We start from the raw sequence: 20661 nt of genomic DNA, 5'->3' as shown, positions 1-20661 counted from the left end.
AGGTCGAATAATTTTTTTTTGGCAATTTTACCACCGTTGATGCAGCGTCTTCTACACCACCTTATTTAACACGTTACATTAGTTCTTCATGCCTGTTGTTTGTGTCCCTTATGACGTCCTTAAAAATAGAATGTTTCCTGTTGGGAATGAGTTTCAATTTTGTTTGGCTGCCAGGACAGGCAGACAGAATACAAATATTATCCCACTCCTCTCTGCGCATGCGCGATCGGAACAAGCTGTGCGCATGTGGGCTCAATCAGGGAAGGATGAGATTGAAGAGAATGTGGAAGTTGGTTCTACAGGTGGGGAAAAAGAGGAAACGAATGAGTGGAGTTGAGCAGTGATCTTCGATTTCGGTAGTTTTACCTTTAAGTGGGTTGATGGTGGACCGTGCACGTCCTGCAGAAACCTGACGGGGACAAGGAACGGAAAGCGCAGAGGATGCAAGACCAGAAAAGGAGGTGCCAGAAGACAGAGAGACTACCGACCTGTCTGCGATTGTGAAGTGATAGACCCATAGACTCAGCTTCATTGTGGAAGATTCCAATGATCTTGAAGGCCTTGGTTGGTTTCTTCGGCATCAACTTGAGCAAGGTGTGAGTCAGAGAAGCCACCCCAGATTTCTTTAATGTGTGTGTGTGTGTGTGTGTGTGTGTGTGTGTGTGTGTGTGTGTGTGTGTGTGTGTGTGTGTGTATATGTGCATGTTATATTGCTGAATATGAGTATTTTAAGACATTATTCACTATACTGGTATCACAAAAGTCACTACATAATCATTCATTCATTACTTGCGAAAATCGAGGATTTTTCAAGTAGATTGGTTGGTCTTGTGCGTTATTCTATCTGTCTGTCTGTCTGTCAGTCGCCTACAGGTCACAATTTTGGACCGAGCTTCACGAAACTTCACCAAATGATAGAGTTGGTCATAAGCAAGAAGCCTATTGTTTTTGGGGTCAAAGGATCAATAGGTCAACATTGGCCAAAGGTCATGTGGAAGTGTAACTCAGTGTAACTTATTAATTGGCACTGGTAACTTATTAATTAACCTGGTAACAAAGCAGATACATTTTACATGCAAACTCTGTTAAAGACGAGTTTGTAAATGAGTGTCAGAATGTGCATGAATATGGTAATCTCTTGAAACACCTGGTCAAGGCCCCAGGCTAGAGCACCCCCCCTACTGTGTAAATGGAAATCACAGCAGGAGGGGAGCGAGCTGATGCCAGGACTCGGTGCAATGCATGACCTCGGGGCATCAGCGGAGAGAGGATTAAGTCCAGTTTGGCGATATAACCGAGAGCAAACGTTGGGTAGGGACTTGCTACGAGAAGCGCTGACCGAACGGGAGTGTCGGAGGAACATCGGATGAACGAGAAGGACCAGCGAAAAGAGGTAACCTGATCCATTATATTATGCGGTATCATTTTGGTAATTGGAATGAAGTAAATACAGTTAATAAACCAGACCTTTTGTAAACCTGTGTCCGGTCATTGGAGTCCTGAGTCCCTCACTACAAATTCCACAACAATCTGGAGGCACCGCTGACATCAATTGTACACACAAACAAGTCTTCTTTAAAAGGTGAGTGTGTCTTGTTTTGTCCAATATGATTTACGAACTTGGAAGTTATGGGTACATACATGGGGGAGCAGGTGGTCTGGGGCTTTTTTGCGCACCGATGCCGCGATATAGGTGGCGTGAGCCATCACGAATGGGATTTCGATAAACGACTGTAGCAATTTATTCGTTTTTTTTCTAAATGATTTCTGTAAATACGTATTTTTGCGCTGGTTATTAAAGGGTCTTACTGTGACCTGGAAGCAAACGGAGCAAGTGTGCACCTTGCGACCATTTGCTTCCAGGACGTGTAAGGCCGGTACACTCGTTTACCCACCCGCACACGTATAAAGTACTTCTTCTTTTTTTTTGCACTTGTTCAAAACACTCGACTTGCTCGTCGAGCGAGCAACTTGCTCGGCGCTCGGCGAGCGACAGGGAACCGGGAAAGGGAATTATATTTATATATATATATTTTACCTCATTCCAATTTATGGTATTGCGACAAAAAGGCTTATATCTTTGGAAACGACTGGTCGGATTTAGACAAATTAAACCTCGTTCGATCAACAAATAAATTCATGACAGACAACCCCCCCTCATGCCGGTCCAGAATTATGATGAAAGATGGCGATGGAAAAAATTGCATCAAATTTTGTCCAGGTCCATCACTACACGACGAAATGATTGGATTTTGGTTCAGGTCCGAATCCAGATCCGGCCTATCAGTGGGATACAAAACATAAACTGGTCACCAAGGCGGAGATATAATAATAATAATAATTCTGTATTATTTAGTTAACCAGTTTGTGTGAAACCTCAACCTAAATATAAAAATTGATCTGCTTGGTGTTAGTTTAAGGGCTGTTCCAAATTTATCCTGATTATGAGAGATAATTACAGGAAATGTGTACTGTTCTTGTTTGGAGATTATGAGACAAAAACAGCAGAGTGGGAATCGGCAGACAATGGAACAGCTAGCGACGAGTGTTTTGTGAGTAGCAACCACTCTCTGGTCGAGGCTCATAGAAAAAATTGATACTTATTGATTTGGCACGCTTACAATAGATATTAATGGCGAGGGTTGTGGTTGATTCGATTTTGCGAAATGAATATCCTTTGACCAAGTTAAATGGTAAAATAATGAAAATATGTATAATTATTTACTCTTTGAAACTGGGTATAGTATAGAACTCTGGGTATAGTTCTCAAGTCACTCTGGATTGTGACTTGAAGAATGAATTGGAGTTGTAATGTAATGTAAGGATGCAAGGTAAAATTGAGTGATGGAATTATTGGGATTGCTATTAAATGAGAATTTTAATAGGATTTTAATAGGATTGTAATGGGATTTTAATGGGATAAATATAAAAGATATTTGTTTTTGTCAAGAAAAAAAATAACCATTAGCTGAGGAGTCACAGAGGCCAAACTTTAGCCTTTGACAGCAGACAAATTGTGTTCTGACAGCAAAAGACTTCCAAATAAAATATGGCAGAATAGTTGTTGATAGTTTAGGCACATATCAGAATGCTTGTTGATTTAAAATTTCAAAGTCAAATTTTTACACCTTCAAGTACTGATGAAATCTCCATTTTTCACATGTAGTTTTGTGGAAAAACGGATGAAGGTGAATAATTTAGGATTATTAGAAAAAATTTTGATGGGTCTAACTGTGGAAAGTGTTATTAAATCATAGGTAGAGGTAACAAGGAAACTAGGTGTTACTAGGAAACGAAAGTATTCAGGTGTTACCAGGAAATAAAAGTAGACAGACAAGCAAAATGAGTATAAAGACGTTGACCAACCAAGATGTTGCATATCTTTGTTGAAGTTCTGACGTTGTTTATTTCAATTATGGTCGGAATTATTGGGATTGCTATTAAATGAGAATTTTAATAGGATTTAATGGGATTTTAATGGGATAAATTGGGAACATTTAAATGTTGGGTTTTGCTAACGTTTCCACAACGTCGCCACAACGTTTCACTTTCGTTGTTGCAACGTTTTGCTCCAACGTTTTGTGAACATTTAAATGTTGGGTTTTGCTAACGTTTCCACAACGTCGCCACAACGTTTCACTTTCGTTGTTGCAACGTTTTGCTCCAACGTTTTGTGAACATTTAAATGTTGGGTTTTGCTGACGTTTCCACAACGTCGCCACAACGTTTCACTTTCGTTGTTGCAACGTTTTGCTCCAACGTTTTGTGAACATTTAAATGTTGGGTTTTGCTAACGTTTCCACAACGTCGCCACAACGTTTCACTTTCGTTGTTGCAACGTTTTGCTCCAACGTTTTGTGAACATTTAAATGTTGGGTTTTGCTGACGTTTCCACAACGTCGCCACAACGTTTCACTTTCGTTGTTGCAACGTTTTGCTCCAACGTTTTGTGAACATTTAAATGTTGGGTTTTGCTGACGTTTCCACAACGTCGCCACAACGTTTCACTTTCGTTGTTGCAACGTTTTGCTCCAACGTTTTGTGAACATTTAAATGTTGGGTTTTGCTGACGTTTCCACAACGTCGCTACAACGTTTTACTTTCGTTGTTGCAACGTTTTGCTCCAACGTTTTGGGGACACTCAAATGTTAAATAAACCGGATAAGAATTCACGAGTTATTTAATTATGAGCGATTATAGAAGTACTTATATAATTAATTACATTTCTTATTAAATTACAGTAATTACATTACAGTAATTACCTGAGGTAATTACAGTAATTACAGTTCCGGTAATTACAGTAATTACAGTAATCATTACAGTAATTGCAGTAATCTTATTACAGTAATTACATTACATTAACTCAGGCACCTTTTGAGTAAGGAAGCTGATATTTGGACATGACACTGATCAAGTGATGTGGCTGTCAAGGAAAATATTGATTTATTGATTAATCATTTAATAAATTAACTCGTTGATTTATAAATGACTTATTTAATTAAAAGTCCTCAGAGATACATCTTCGGATGAAATACTTACAGATTGGTTATGCTATGAGCCAATTGATTAGGGAAAATATTTTGTGATGGCCATATTGGCAATTTCGTGGCCATATTCATGGCAACTCAATTAGTGCCACTGCACCTTTAAAATGCATCCCTGCGTTCATTTTTCGATCGATTGAGTTGAAATTTTGAACAATCGGATCTGGACTGTCGTTGTTAACGACTCTAGCACGCACTCGTCCAATCAGGATGGAGCGGTATGGTCCCCGGATTATCACTGCCCGCAGTTTTAATTAATTTTACTTTTTCTCTTGGGCATATAATTTTGAAGACATGCATGTCATGATAGAGGAAATGTTTGTTCTGTTAAACGGAATAAATGTTGTTTATTTGTGTGGGTGTGTATTTTTGTGTATTTGGATATATTTTCACGACTAATTCCAGTTATCGTCCTGCAAAAGGTCTGCTCGTTCTTTTCCTTTGAGTCGTAAATTCCTGTTGAACTCTCATTAAAATGCGGAATTAAGTACGCTGTGTGATGATGGAGATCCTTGATGACGAATCAGGAATAGTGAATGAGCAGACAAATATCACGGATGGTACACCAGATAGGGAAAATGTAGATGAAACCCCTTTTGCTCAGGTGCTGTGTAGCGCTGCACAAAGATCCATATGAGCGGGGCCTGGGTGCTGTGTAATTAGTACACAAAGAACCAATTACTAGGGTGCTGAATAAACACAAAGATCCATTTTTGGAGCTGGTTCTCCCGGTGCTGTGATTTATTCAAAGAACCAAAATCTTGTAAGAATTAAGATATGATTTGTCGACATCATAAATACTTTAATATATGTAACGATTTTTGTAACGATCATCCTGCAAAAGGTCTGCTCGTTCTTTTTCCTTTGAGTCGTAAATTCCTGTTGAATTCTCATTAGAATGCGGAATTAAGTACGCTGTGTGATGATGGAGATCCTTGATGACGAATCAGGAATAGTGAATGAGCAAACAAATATCACGGATGCTGCGGCTGGAGCAGGGGAAGCGATTTTTGAATTGTTCAATGATTATTCGATATTGTTATGACTTATTGTCAATAGGTATACTAAGTGGCCATGAGGTAGCCTGTTGCTATGTGCAGTTTTATTCTATTGTTGATTATACCACATAGCTGTGGTGATAAAGGAAATGTTCGTTTAAATAGATGATTATGATAGGACCATGACTATAAAATCATGATGATTATTATGAATGATATCATAGGGTTCAAATGCAGAATGCTGCACGAACTTGGGAAAGAACTTTCAAGCCCTATGGGATAAATTGGGTATTACAAGCGATGGAGTTTCAAAATTTAGCATGATTGAAGAAATTTTACAGTCTTATTTCAGGAGTTTTACGAAATTTATATTGCCAAGAGATTTTGGATACTATTAAAAGAAAAATGATGAGATATTTTTCCCAATGAACTTTAATATCTGCCATCCATTTTGGCTGTCTCACGAATGAAGGATGAGTTGCCTTTAGTGGTTGCAAAGAAAATTTGTGGAGACCAGGCAAAATGGGGAAATATGTCAGATATGACCCTAGGACAGGACGGTGATTCATCAATTAACATGAGGTACGAACCAGAGGTGACGGTCAATGGATGGACCTGTCCTGACATCATTGGGGAAAGGGCTTATGCAAGGAGTCATCCAAAATGATTAATTTAATTTATTGATGAATATTGATGAATTAATTGAGATTGAATCTAATTGATTGAATTTAATTGAATAAATTTAACTGAATAAATTGAATTGAATATATTGATTGTTTGATTGATGAAAATGCGGTCTCAAGAAAGAAGCTTTGATATCTTTGCGTGATATTAACAATGTGGAGACAACCTGGGATTATTGAGCAAGGTGGTGAGTTTAGATACAGATATATATGTGCGGTTACCATTGTGTGATTTCCCCGTCAACAGAGCGGACACCTGAGGATTCACCCATTTCATACTGACCCTCCGGCTCATCTGCAAATACTGATCTGTGAGATTGGATTGTGCAAAAGCCACGGCTGAGGGAGATTCTCTGGAAATCACCGTGTGAACAGGTGGAGAGACCCTTCCTGGAGGTACGAGTGAAGCTTTAGAGGAACAAACTACAACACATCCAACGCTACTTTGATAAAAGGCAGAATGGGAAATGGAGCCTGCAAGAATACACAAGGACAACCAGAGATTCCACAAAAAGGTACTTGTACACATCATATGTACGACCGTTATGGTGCAGAAACTATAAGGCAGGTCGAGAATTGGTATTTGTGGACAAAGGGACATGATGAGGAGTTTCCAAGAGATGGTACATTTGAGCGAAGTCGATTGGAAAGATTGGAACAAAGATTGAAAGCCAGGAAGAGACAGAATCTAACGGTAGACTGGCTTGCATTCCATCTTTGGGATGGTGAATCCAGACAACGGGAACAGCAAGAACGGATAACGGAACTATAACTTAAAATAAAAAGGATACAGGATACAGTGGAGGAGACAAATGCACAACTGCCCTCGAAATTAGGAATGAAAGTCACAGTTGCCCATCTGATTTCCAGTTGTCTCCCCAAAAAGGACGGTACAGAGAATTTTTTCGTGTTTCAGGAGATAATGAGAGATTGCAGTGGCAACTCAGGGATGTAGAGATGCAGCCCAGCAATACAAGTGCACAGGTGCACAGATCAGACAACGACAGAAACCGGTGTTTCGAGTGTGGAAAGATGGGACATTGGAGAAGAAGATGTCCGTATGTCAACAGGAAGACAAGGTCATGGGGCAAACCAAGATCAAGGGTACCAGTGCTTACCGGTACCTCAGACAATGATTAGGCCTTCATTGCTGCAAATCCCAAATGATGATTGGCCTCAACAGATTCGATTACTGGACAAACATGAATAACTGTCGATGATTCTTGTGTCTGAAAAGTTTTCAGAGCAAGAATGATTCATTTTTTCTTTTTTGCTTGTTAACAAATTAATAATTAATTGATCAAATGCCAAAATTGGATCTTCTATTTTGGGCACAGCAATTTTAAATTTACAAAGTTTGGAACAATTGCGTTGCAATTTTTTTGGCAAACCAAGTGACAAGAGTCACATGATGATCAGGTGGGAATTTCGGACTATTGTTCCGCACGATTGATAGGTCAATGGTCGACTGACATGCAAATGGGTGTGTAGTCAAAATTTGGATAGATTATTGTGAAGGCTGAAAGGGTAATTTCAATGTGACATCATAAGGGTTTTCTAAGAATGGACTTTTGGTTTATTTGTCTATAAGCATTTTGAATTTGATTGACAAATTTTATGAAATTGAAATAAAATTGACACCCATCTGATCTGTAAATAATGGTTCCAACGCAAACAAATATGCATAATGCATTTGTGTGTGTGTTTTTGTGTATCAATCTTACAAGATTGTTGACACCGACAGTGTGCCTGTCTGGAAATGGATAGTTATATGTGGATGGGATTGGGATATGTGGATGGGATTGAATATCCAGAGAATCCGTAAAATAAAATAGAAATATAATTTGATTATGAACATTATCTCTTTTGTCAAGGGAAATGGAATATAAAAATTTGATGTGCTGGGTTATGAGCAGCCATTAATTAATAGTAAAATTGTGAGTAATTTTGGGATTCCATTTTTTGATAGAATGTATATGAGAATAACATCTATTTATGGATATGAGCTTCATAAAAGGAAATGAGGAAGTACAAAATCATCCAAATTTGGGAGAGGTCTTACACTGACTTCCCAGAATACTCTGCTCATGGATTATATATATATAAACTTGAATTTTATCAGCATATAAATTGTGCTGTATGTATGGATGTGTTTTAGGCATAGATGATATGGGAAAATAGTAAAGAAAATTTTGCTGGTTTGAACTATTGTGGGTTTTCAGTTCTGGAGTTTAAACAAAGTCACTGGTTAACAGATGAGAAAGGATAGTAAATAAATTATTCTCTGCTGGGCAAATTAAGTACGATATTACTAAGACTTATGAGAGCTATTGTTCCGCCTTACAGCAGTGGAAAATTATTGGAAAAAATTAGATCCAACATAATGAATCTATAAAAGAATGTGATAGGGATAATATCCTCAATTTGTACTAATTATTTGATTGTGGGTAAAGGAATTAAGTCATCGTAGTGGATTGTTAACAGCAGCCTGAAAATGTCCTGAGAGTGTGCATCCATGTAATCAGAAATCCCAGATTTGTTTTTTACAAACAACATTTTGGTAGAGGTCTTGTGTGGAACACTTCCTTGGTAGATAAAAAACGGTACTGCATGCTGGCAGCCACTTTTGCGGCCAGTTAGGCCAAACAAATTGAGAGGAAATTGTAGTTAAATACGTAAGTTACACATGGCTATTTGTAAAAAAGGAAATTTGTTGAGATGGGAAACATTTTTTCGAAGGTTTATTAAGGTGTTATAATATGACATGTGGCAAGGCAAACTATTGGATGGGAAAATTAGATCTGGCTATAGAATAAATTTATTGACCCCTTGAAGTTAATTCTTCGAATCATTGTTTCACTGGCATTTTTTGTTCAAATTGGAAATAGTTTGGTAGAGCTTTGGTTAAAACCTTTGGTTGCGGTATCTTGGAACGAAATGATAAACCATAGGAGATTGATAAGAATAGAAAAAAAGATGGACCCAAAATAGAAAGTTGGATTCATGCCCCTCATTGCAAACAAGCACATGGGGCTAAGGTGGACGATCCCACAGAAAATGAGGCTGCACCTAGCAGCCCAGCAGAACATTCAGTGGTAGATAAATGATAGTCGTGATTTACAGTCATTTGAATTACATTTTAACACCCCTTGCATTGATAAACATTACATTTTCAACATGTGATATTCCTACTTGGAATAGTGACATTTATTTGCCTACATGACATACAATTACCTGCTGATATTAATACAGCATGAGTGAAAAATGTATCACAACTACACTCATGATCAGGGGATTGAGTTCAACCCCGGGAGATAGGGGGATCAGGGTAAGACAAATAATCTGATTATGTTACATATTAAGGGATTTTCTTTATTTACCTTTTAGGAAGCTTGTTAGTTTGGTATATAATGTTAAATGTCATCGACATATAACTATGTCATAGGTATGAATATATACAAGGAGTAGCAGACTTGTTTGTTGGTTTAGTAGTTATATTGGCAATTGTTTTAGTGGTGGCTTGCTTGAAAGCCTTAGTGACGGTGTGTTTGAATAAGGTAACCAACAACACGATGATAACGCATGAAGTGACAAATGAGGAAAGAAATGTGGAACCAGAAAAGGAAGACTTTTATGGCGACATAAACAGTAGAATTAAGATAATGGCATAACGACAATGTTATGAGTTGTGTCAATTACAATATCAATGAACTCATATCACCACGAGTGACACACTGTTAGGAAAAAAAGAGGGAAAAGAAAAAGTGGAGAGGAATTATGGTAATAATACATTATGCTTAATTTGTTGGTTTGGGAAAATTGTTGTTGGGAATTAGGTATTCCCGTTTGTGATTGTAATCATATACAATGCTATTCTTAGTTTAGTAATAAAATACATACCTGATTGAATATTATTTGTGTGACGCATATAAATGAATATAACTTTTTGTGTTAAGGAAAAACAACAAATTGTTGAATGTGAAACTGTCGGAAGATATACATGATTATGCTGATTTCATGGTAAGATGTACCCTATCTGATTCAGTGTGTGCGGAAAGCAGATTCAGATGTGACTGAGCATAAGGATAAGACGAGATCACATTTTGGAGGGATTGCTAACGGAATTGGGAAGAAGAAAGAAAGAAAATTTGTGGCTAAAAAATGAAGTTAACCGTGGCATACACCCTCTTTCTCAAAGAATGATGAAGACATTCTCCTGTGTAACTTGGAGATGAATGCTTACCTTCACCAAGGAAATTTATGTGACCATTTGCCTGGATCACACTGCAACATATGAAAGAAAGGCGATCACTTACTCTTGTTCGAAGGCTTCGAACATTCACCACATCAAAAGTTGCAGGACAACGACATTTTACCGGCAACCTCTGTGAAATGCGGGGACATATGTTATTACTTCACCAACTTCCGGGGAGCCAGCATGAAGCTGCAAACCAATGGCTGTGCCTTTTCACAACAGCTGTGTGCGATTCTGCGGGCCACGCCTGGTATGGACCATGGATGACCTGAACACCATGGTCCCAACATCATTGTGGATGCATCCGGCATCCCTGTTCCACATCTTGCTGGCCAATCAACGTCACACCAATACTTGCTGCCCACTCATAATGAGGCAGGAGGCAAGTTGACTACAACTGGGCGAAGGCCTTGTTCAAGGAATCATTATGGTTCACAGCAAAAAGTGGCAAGAATGCTACATGGAGAGAAGGGTCAGTCTATGACTCCGCAGTGTTACCACAACAGCGAAATCCTACACGAAGTAGTGCAGGAGCTATGAAGACATTAGGAGAAAATGTTTCATACCTGGATTCAAACACAAGTGATCAGCCCTTCCTTTCAAACAAAGTCAACATGTGTGTGGAGGCAAACGTTTTTTCCAGATGGTGCAGATGCTTTACAAAACTTGAAAATGAAGTGAAATTGTTGTATCTTGGTGATGGTGAAGTGTTGTTTTGAAAATATATTTGTGATGCAAATGCAATAGATTGAACAATATGGAAGAAGTCAATGACCAACGAAATGTTTTGTGATTCTTGCAGGATGACGGTGTATGCCTCAGGGAATTTGATTACCAAAGTTATGATTATTTACTTATACTTGTAATGATGTTTACTTGTAGTGATTGACTGTTTACTTATATTGATGTTTAGATTAATGGTTAATATAAACAAAAACAAAAAAATGAGGGAATTGTGGAAGTGTAACTCAGTGTAACTTATTAATTGGCACTGGTAACTTATTAATTAACCTGGTAACAAAGCAGATACATTTTACATGCAAACTCTGTTAAAGACGAGTTTGTAAATGAGTGTCAGAATGTGCATGAACATGGTAATCTCTTGAAACACCTGGTCAAGGCCCCAGGCTAGAGCACCCCCCCTACTGTGTAAATGGAAATCACAGCAGGAGGGGAGCGAGCTGATGCCAGGACTCGGTGCAATGCATGACCTCGGGGCATCAGCGGAGAGAGGATTAAGTCCAGTTTGGCGATATAACCGAGAGCAAACGTTGGGTAGGGACTTGCTACGAGAAGCGCTGACCGAACGGGAGTGTCGGAGGAACATCGGATGAACGAGAAGGACCAGCGAAAAGAGTTAACCTGATCCATTATATTATGCGGTATCATTTTGGTAATTGGAATGAAGTAAATACAGTTAATAAACCAGACCTTTTGTAAACCTGTGTCCGGTCATTGGAGTCCTGAGTCCCTCACTACAAATTCCACAACAGTCACCATCTTTGTCAATTTTCTAAAATCCTTAATTTTCATCCGATTGACTTAAAATTTTAAGAGGATTTGCATATATGGTCACTGAATTCAACCTCCAAGTATTTTGAGGTCAACATAGGCCAAAAGGTCAACATAGGCCAAATTTCTCAATCATAGGCCAAAAGGTAAACGTAGGCCAAAAGGTCAACATAGGCCAAATTTCTAAATCATAGGCCAAAAGGTAAACATAGGCCAAATTTCTAAATCATAGGCCAAAAGGTAAACGTAGGCCAAAAGGTTAACATAGGCCAAATTTCTAAAATCCTCAATTTTCATCTGATTGACATAAACTTTTAAGAGGATTTGCATACCAGGTCACTGAATTCAACCATTTTTGAAGTCATCATATGCCAACAACTTATTTTCGGGATTTTGCATGTATCGTGCTATGCACGACATATTTCTTGTTTCTCTGTTTGTTTGTGAGCAGGATATCTCAAAACTTAATTGATGGATCCGGTCGACCTTTGGTGGAGAGGTTGGGTGTGTGACAAGGACAAATTGATGAAATTTTGGTGAAGATGTGGATTCGAGAGATGGGACACAAGTAATACCCAAAAAATATTTTTTTGAGGTTGAGGTACACTTATTTGGAAAGGTTGTCCTGTGGATTATTGTTAGATATGACAAAAGTAATCCAAAGATAGCAGAGGGTGTACACATCGGCCCCCATGATCCCTGACTACAGGGGTCAAGGTTGCTGCAGTGGAGCCCCTGCTGCAGTTGTTGCTGCAGTTGAAGTTGAAGAGCAGTTGAAGTTGAAGTTGAGCAGTTGAATCGAAGTTGCTGCAGTTGAAGAGCAGCGTCCATAGTAAGGACCAAGGAGGTTTACCCCCTGAAGCTCTGAAGTTTTATTGATACATTTGATGGAGATCTGATGCTCCGAGGAACACATTGATGAATTTGGAAACACATGTGAGAATTTACGTCTGAACAATGCAGAATGCTGCTGAAGCACACCTCAACCAGAGCAGGAGATTAGTTGAGAATTTTTTAAAGAATGCCATCATACAAACACGGTACTACTCCTTTCAAAATAAGCTAAATAATTATTTAGTGCCCACAGGTGGACTAGCAGACTGGAAAACCGGATACATGTCTCCTATGAATTGTGTACTCAATGATACAACACTTTACCTGCGAAGCAGCACACCTGATCGAGAGGCTCGAAAATCACCCTGATCAGTAAACTCCAATGGGGTGTATCTTCCCTTGCCTTTCTGGGTACTCATGTATGTGTACTCATGTGTGTATTCCTTCCCAGTCGTGCAGGCACACATTCCATTGCCTTTTCTTACAAGCAGCTCCATTTATCCCACAAACCCCTTTCCAGGCAGGTACGTAGCGCATCGACCGCAGTCGGAGCAGAAAGCAATCAACAAGTATTTTGGGATACAGTACTGCTTGAGAGGAATATAATTGTTTAAAGTAATGACAACAGCCATTGGCTACACATTATATCTATTATCCCAGCAGTTTAAATCTAATAAATATACGCTTTCACAATATGCATCACCGACGATATTCAAATGGTACAATGCTTCAGAATACGCACAGGTGTAATGCACTTTGTGGAACAATTGATTCTTATTTTACAGAAGGTTCTACCTCCATGACGACAAATACAACCAAAAATAATATCTTGGAGCACCTTGATAGCTCCAATCACTCTCATCATCTTCATCTCCATCTTTGCAATCACTCCAGCCTTCCAATTCCTCTGTCACAACAAAGATCTCTGATCCTTCTATCTGGACATCTCTCCATCACTCTGAATCAATCTGCTCCTCCTTCTATCTGGACATCTCTCCATCACTCTCAATCAATCTGCTCCTCCTTCTATCTGGACATCTCTCCATCACTCTCAATCAATCTGCTCCTCCTTCTATCAGGACATCTATCCATCACTCTCAATCAATCTGCTCCTCCTTCTATCTGGACATCTATCCATCACTCTCAATCAATCTGCTCCTCCTTCTATCTGGACATCTCTCCATCACTCTCAATCAATCTGCTCCTTCTTCTATCTGGACATCTCTCCATCACTCTCAATCAATCTGCTCCTCCTTCTATCAGGACATCTATCCATCACTCTCAATCAATCTGCTCCTCCTTCTATCTGGACATCTCTCCATCACTCTCAATCAATCTGCTCCTTCTTCTATCTGGACATCTCTCCATCACTCTCAATCAATCTGCTCCTCCTTGTGTTTTCTCGATCTCATTTTCAGCAATTCCGGCACTTTCTCCCGTGTCCAGCTTCGCGTAACCCTCTCCTTGAGGCCGCAATCCTCGGAGGCCTCCCCATCGTTCTGCAAGCAAAATAAGAAGACGAATAATAATAATAATAAGCACTCCTATTGTGTCGTCAGATGCATACAAGGGCTGCCGAATGGCGAGGAGGCACAATCCCGGACGGGTTGCCACTCCGGCACAGGACACTCAATGGCTCATTATTCCCACTAAGCTGGTACTCATTTTGTCGACCTCGAAGTCTTTTTTTATTTTGGGATTTTTTTTTGGAGTCAACCCACCTGGTTTTATTTATAACAGCAGATCAAAGGGTCAAACTCAGGATTCATAAGATCTTAAGCTGGCCACCTTTACCGTTAAGCCAACACCAGACCTTTGCAGGCAAAAACACAAAGTAATGTTGTCAGTTATTAAAAAGACTGAAAGACAAAACCTTGAAGAGGACCCAGGCACTGTACAAGACTAGGTTGAGGAATTTTACTTTTTCAGGACAATTCTCCAGTTACAACTTACTCTTTCTTTCCTGGAAGTTCTAGCAGTGTCGATGTGTTTTATACCTTCCCCCCCCCCCCCCCCGCCTTCCCATGCCTCCTCCCCCCAAGCCCCTTCCCTTCCACAGATCTCCCGATGTCCCTGTTCTCTGGTGTTGTACTTGTGTGCTTTCCTCTCTATCCCCATCTTGTCTCCCGCTCCCTTTATTGTATGTTTTGTGTGTCCGTTTTTATTTTTTTGTGATTGATGTTAGCTCTTACACGAGCCTCGATCTTGTATACAAAAGAAGAAAATAAAATAAAATAAAACTCTCACATTGAAAAATCTGGAGAAATAGGGTTCATATAATCACTCAGCAGGTTCCATCCCCTCCCCGACCATTGACAACATCATGATTGCCACGAAATGTTTGCGTGAACTCTAGAAAGGGTTTACGATGGAAGTTTTGAAATGCCCATTAGCTTTTTTCCAATGCCCAAAAGAGGAGTTTCAAACCTAAAGGGGATAAGGATGTCACGACGAATAAACGCTTACCTTTGAACTTTGAAACAAGGGACTTGGCAGGAACACCATGCGCTTGGGCCCAATCATTTGTCACTCCTGCAATAAAATCAACTTTTCCTTAGAAACACAATTGTTCATATTTTCTGTGCTTATGGAATGATAATGATGATTACGGGTCTTAAGTTGACTCTGACTGGCTGAGCTTCTGCATTGTAATCTAGAGATTGTAGGTACAAATCCTGGCAGTGCTGGGAGAGGAATGGTGAGCTGCCAGTGTATTTGTCTGCTTATAGAAACCGCTTCAACAGAGCTGATGCTTTGGAATGAAGAGTATGGCAATACACAGGGTGTTAAAAAATACAATGGACTATTTGAGCAGCCTGATATCCTGTCGTTTCCAATGCTACATACACCCTTCTCTCTTGCAGATTATGATGGTGATGGTGATGGTGATGGTGGTGGTATGCCATTTCTAAGAAGTAGTCAGTAAGACCTTACGTCAACTATGGTGTTCACAGTGGAACAAAAAGGGGAAATCGTGACTTTGCGGTTTGAGACAAAATCCTACGTGCAGGTGCGCCGATGATACTGTCAGTATTACAATGTTCACACCCACAATGGACATTCCAATGGGAGCATTCAGCGGTTTGTGGAGTACTTCCAAGCACATGGGAAAGTGAAAAATCATATAAGTGAAAAATAAAAATAAAGGCAACACCGAGTGTTACGAAGAACCAAGGAAACATTCATCTTGTGAGAGATTCTGCTATCAAAAGTCGAAGAAATCCCATCGTCGGCGTTCCCGGGAACTGGTGATCACAGCCTCATCTGTGTGACACATTCTCACTTATGAACTCAAGCTCTACCCTTACATCATACATCATATCTGTAAGGCATAAACTAACTCTGATTGACAAGGCAAGAGTAACAATGTGCGATTGGTTTAGTGCCCGAAGGAAGGGTACCCAAATTGGATCAACTCCTTGTTTTCCAGTGATGAAGCACACTTACATTTGAATGGGGCCATCAACAATCACAACAACATCTTCTGGGGTGATGAGCCTCATGAGGAGGTGTCTAATATGTCTCTCAAGGGCCCCAAGTCCACTTGCTTCTGTGAATTGAATGCCAGATGGGGTATGCTGGGATTATATTGGGTCGAGGACGTCAATGGTAAGACAGCCAACAGTGAGCGGTACCGCCAGGTCTTGCTCCGACTCCACACTGATCTGGCTCAACTACCGTCTCCAAACCAAATCAGACTTTCATGGTTCATGCAGGACAGTGCCCCGCCACACACTGCAGGGGAAACCATAGACTTGCTCCACAAGCTGTTTGGAAATTGTGTCATCAGCCTGGGGACGGCGCATGAGTGGGCGCCCCACAACCCAGATTTGAATCCGTTAGATTTTATATTTTGAGGTGCTGCCAAAGGTCCAGTTTATGTGAACAAACCTCGAACCCTGGCTCTACTGAAGCAGGAGGTGGAGGACTACCATCAGACTACCGCTCCAGCAACTTGCAGACGGGGCTACTACTCCAGTCACCTGCAGACAAGTTATGGAGAATTTTGGAGGCAGGATCAAAGCCTGTTTGAACAGAGGCAGAGCACACATTGAAAATGTCAATTACAAGCAGTATAATGAGTGATTTGAAAATAGCATTGTGTTTGCTTTCCATCAATGTATCACTCAACTTGCTACCTTTTACAAATTGTTCTACAATAAAACGTTCAAATAGTCCACTTTTTTTGAAACACCCTGTGTAATGAGTGACGATTATGGCATGTGAGTGTGTGTGTGTGTGTGTGTGTATGTGTGTGTGTGTGTGTGTGTGTGTGTGTGTGCTTTACAATGCCGCATTTGCCTACCCTAATGATATGCTTATCGAACAGTAGTGAATTCCCCAACAACTTGTTGATGACACCAGATGTTTCTGGATGAAAATGCATGTCGTGATCACTGGTTGAAACAAAGATGAGGTGAACCCACCTTGTTCCATGTTCTTCCTCCTCATTCGCACTAGAAGAGCAGCCAAGCCGAGGCTGAACAGCGTCAGAAACACAACCACAAACCCAATGGTCATGGCTACCCCAGCCCCGAGCCTTTCCCTTGAAGCTGTGTCTCTTTGGGCTTCAGAGATACCAGGCAAGTCTGGAGTTGGAGAGAACATGACCACAGGTAAAGGTGAGGTGGACAAGACTGCCGTCGAAACTTGGTACGGAGAAGCAGGTTGCTTGATGTTTGAGAATAACATCTCCTCTTCCTCAACCTCCTCCTCATTTGAATCCAAAATTCTATCTGCAGGAGGTGATCCTGGAGAAGAATTGAGAGGAAAACATGGAGGAGTGAATGTTATTGATTTTAAACAAAACATAAGGACCTGAAAATGGCTGCTGCAGGCATGTAATGTCCAAATAAGTTGATCATTTGATTAAAAAATGAGCAATTTTGAGGCACCAACAAAAAAGTGAAATTCGTGCTTAATTGTGCGAGTTCAGCATGTCCTGATGTGATGTATCCCCTTTTACAAAGCTACAGACAAACACGATTCAGCGTACCTAGATCAGACAAGGTGTTTTCCACATTGACGGAAGCCTTGAGTTTGACCATTTCTCTCAAAAGTTGATCCAAAAGGTCACGTTCATTCGTCTGGGTAAGTGGCCGCACCATCGGCTGCGAGAGCAACAATCTCAGAATCGGTTCTTGAGCCGGTGACAACCTCGATTCCCAAAGCAAAGGTTCAATGAGTTCCTGGAACATGATGTTGGGATGGGTTTGAGCCGGAAGGCGATTGTAGGCCTGGAAAAACCGCTGCGGAGCTGGCTGGAACGATGACGGACGCCTGACGTGAGGAGTCGAGCAATGTTGAAATCGGCGAACGTTCCTTGCATTCGTCACGTACACGATGCGCAGACGACAGGACTCTTTGCCTTGAGCTCTAGGTAAGGAAAGGCAATACCTCTTCGGCGGCACAACATCCATTTTATTGCATCAACTGTGATCACATTTGCATTTTATATGAACAACTAGCTTTTTATATATACAGTATATATATTGTTGCGGTTTTAGAACCCTCACTTGTAAATAATTACTTGTAAATATCCCATTATTAAAAGGTTAAAGGTTGCACCCCATAGTTAGTACACAAGCAACACGTAGGCCACCATAGGACTTTAGTTATTTCATTATTATGTGTTTTAGATAAGGCCGTGTTTCCAATAGTTGAATCTGCGTTGCGTCAATCAAATAAGATTAGGCCCATTCCGTCCATTTTACGACCTCCCTCTCCAAGTGACGCCATTACGCGCCCCTACAGTCAGTGCCTCATGGTTCTCCCAATTCTGTTACGCGCCTTTGTTAGCGCTCGCTCAAGCGCCGCCATAAACCATGCGGTCAGGCCCGAGGAAAAAGGGGGCGGAACGCCAAGAAGAAGGTGTGGCCTGTCAACCAGCCATCAAAGGCGTGGCCGGTAAGCCCTCACCAGCCAACCAGGGCTGATTTAACATCGCTGGCAGGCGTGGCTTTTTGGCTCGCGGAGTGATCACAAGTGATCGCGAGTGATCCCTTTCACGGACTTGTTCGTGAAAATGCAGACCTGGACAAAATCACAGACTGGTCAAACAAGTGGAACATGTCTTTCAATCCTGACAAATCTCAAACTCTTACAATGTCTCTCTGAAAAGACCGACTGGACAACACTCCAATCTACTTTCTAAACAATCGTCTCCAAGAAGTTCTGTCACTCAAGCTTTTGGGTCTCACTATCTGCCATGATCTTTCCTGGGAAAACCACATTTCCAAGCTGGCCTCCAAAGCCAGTCGCCGACTGGGCAACCTCTGTCGTGCAAAGTCCTTCCTTGGCACACCTGAGCTCCTCACCACATACAAAGCTTTCATCCGCAGCTCAATGGAATACTGCTCTCCCCTATGAGCCGGTGCTCCTGCCTCTCACCTAGCTCGTCTTCACGCTGTTGAAACCAAAGCGTTCAGAATCATTGGAATCTCCTGCGATGACGCTATCTCCGAGGGCCTTTCACTTACTCACCGCAGGCAGGTTGGTGGTCTTTCCGTCTTCTACCGACTCCTCTCCGGCCTTGCTCCCCCAGCCCTGTCTGTGCTCTGTCCCCCAAATATTCCTTCAGGTCGCACAAGATCTGCCAGCAACCCTCTTATGGTGAAACTGCCAAAATCAAGACTCTCTGTTCACCTTCACTCCTTCATTCCTCTTTTCTCCCGCCTCTGGAACAAGCTCCCTCACTTCCTTCAATCCCACTGCTCCCTCCAGGTCTTTAAAACAGCTGTCCACCCCCACCTCTTTTCTACCCCCGTTACTTCACCTCAGATCCACCTTTTTGAAATACCAACTTCTTTGCAGGAAGTCCTAGCAGTGTCCATGTGTTTTATACCCCTTCCCCCCCCCCTCCTTCCCATGCCTCCTCCCCCCAAGCCCTCTCCCTCCCACAGATCTCCCGTTGTCCCTGCTCTCTAATGTTGTACTTGTGTGCTTCCCTCTCTCTCTCCCATATTGTCTCCCGCTCCCTTTATTGTTTGTTTTGTGTGTCCGTTTGTTTTTTTGCTTTTTTGTGATGAATGTTAGCTCTTACACGAGCCTCGATCTTGTATACAAAAAAAAAGAAGAAATAATTTGTCAACAATAGACAAATCAACACAGTATATGGGATTTGGAACAGACATCCCACCATCATGAGCCATGGGTTCATTTATCCAGGAACGGCAAGCGAGATAGCAACCCCGAACAGCTTAGTTTTTCAAAGAATAAAGTACCTAAAAGGGATTATACTTGTTTGGACAAGATGAAATGTAGACCCTATTTTCGCTACATCCTGACAGTCCAAAAAACTGGAATATTTTAGGAACCATTGAAGATTGTTTTGCAAATATGGAGGAGAATAGACTATTATAAGCAGGACTCCAGGTGGTACATTCCGTCGGGCATGGGGGCATTCCACTCCCGTAGGGATTGGGCACAATGACTCCATATCCTGAAAGTCAAACTTAGCACTCAGAATTTAACTGTTGGCAAGCTCATTTACCATCAGTTGTCCAGGAAGTAGGTCACAGATGCTCAGCATGCGAGGCTCAGTTCCGATGTTTCTGTCATCGAGTGGTCTTCATATGGGACTACACAGGAAGTGTGTGCCAGGTGTTACGTATCTTACCAAAGCGGGGAGGGAGGATATGTGGGAAGCATCAGGTGACTGCAATATGTAAATGATGGAAAGTTACAGGTCTCACCATCTGAATAGTGCAGTCACGTGGTACCTCCTCTTGGCCTACTCGTACCATTTTAGGGTAGTTAACATGCCTGTACAGTCCCAGGTGAAGACCACTTGGTGGGGCCTGAGCCTTGCCAGCTGGACAGCTCTGTCTGGTGGT

At 41.1% G+C, this 20661-nt stretch overlaps 1 protein-coding gene and 1 long non-coding RNA gene across 3 annotated transcripts in view; one reads left to right on the top strand and one right to left on the bottom strand.

The window, feature by feature from the left end:
* Positions 1 to 220: 220 nt before the first annotated feature.
* Positions 221 to 15967, top strand: LOC137434107 (uncharacterized). The gene is made up of 3 exons (XR_010985791.2): positions 221 to 302; positions 406 to 594; positions 15691 to 15967. It is a non-coding gene; the product is annotated as an uncharacterized LOC137434107 (long non-coding RNA).
* The window catches only part of LOC137434106 (uncharacterized), a 51785-nt gene continuing 44538 nt past the window's right edge, over positions 13415 to 20661 (bottom strand). The window contains exons 7-11 of one of the 2 annotated variants that reach the window (XR_013624754.1): positions 17823 to 18202; positions 17254 to 17577; positions 15293 to 15358; positions 14047 to 14325; positions 13415 to 13956 (exon numbers count right to left, since the gene is read on the bottom strand). Coding sequence is in view for 1 of the 2 variants with exons in the window: in XM_068126789.2 (XP_067982890.1) it covers positions 14204 to 14325; positions 15293 to 15358; positions 17254 to 17577; positions 17823 to 18202 (892 nt within the window). In the remaining variant the exon portion in view is untranslated. Of the gene's footprint in view, positions 14326 to 15292; positions 15359 to 17253; positions 17578 to 17822; positions 18203 to 20661 lie in introns of both variants that reach the window. The other variant, XM_068126789.2, reaches the window with a different exon arrangement.

The sequence above is a fragment of the Myxine glutinosa genome, chromosome 10 (assembly GCF_964187855.1).
Source record: "Myxine glutinosa chromosome 10, kmMyxGlut1.1, whole genome shotgun sequence".
Classification (NCBI taxonomy): Eukaryota; Metazoa; Chordata; class Myxini; order Myxiniformes; family Myxinidae; genus Myxine; species Myxine glutinosa.
This window is presented reverse-complemented; position numbering and strand designations above follow the sequence as displayed.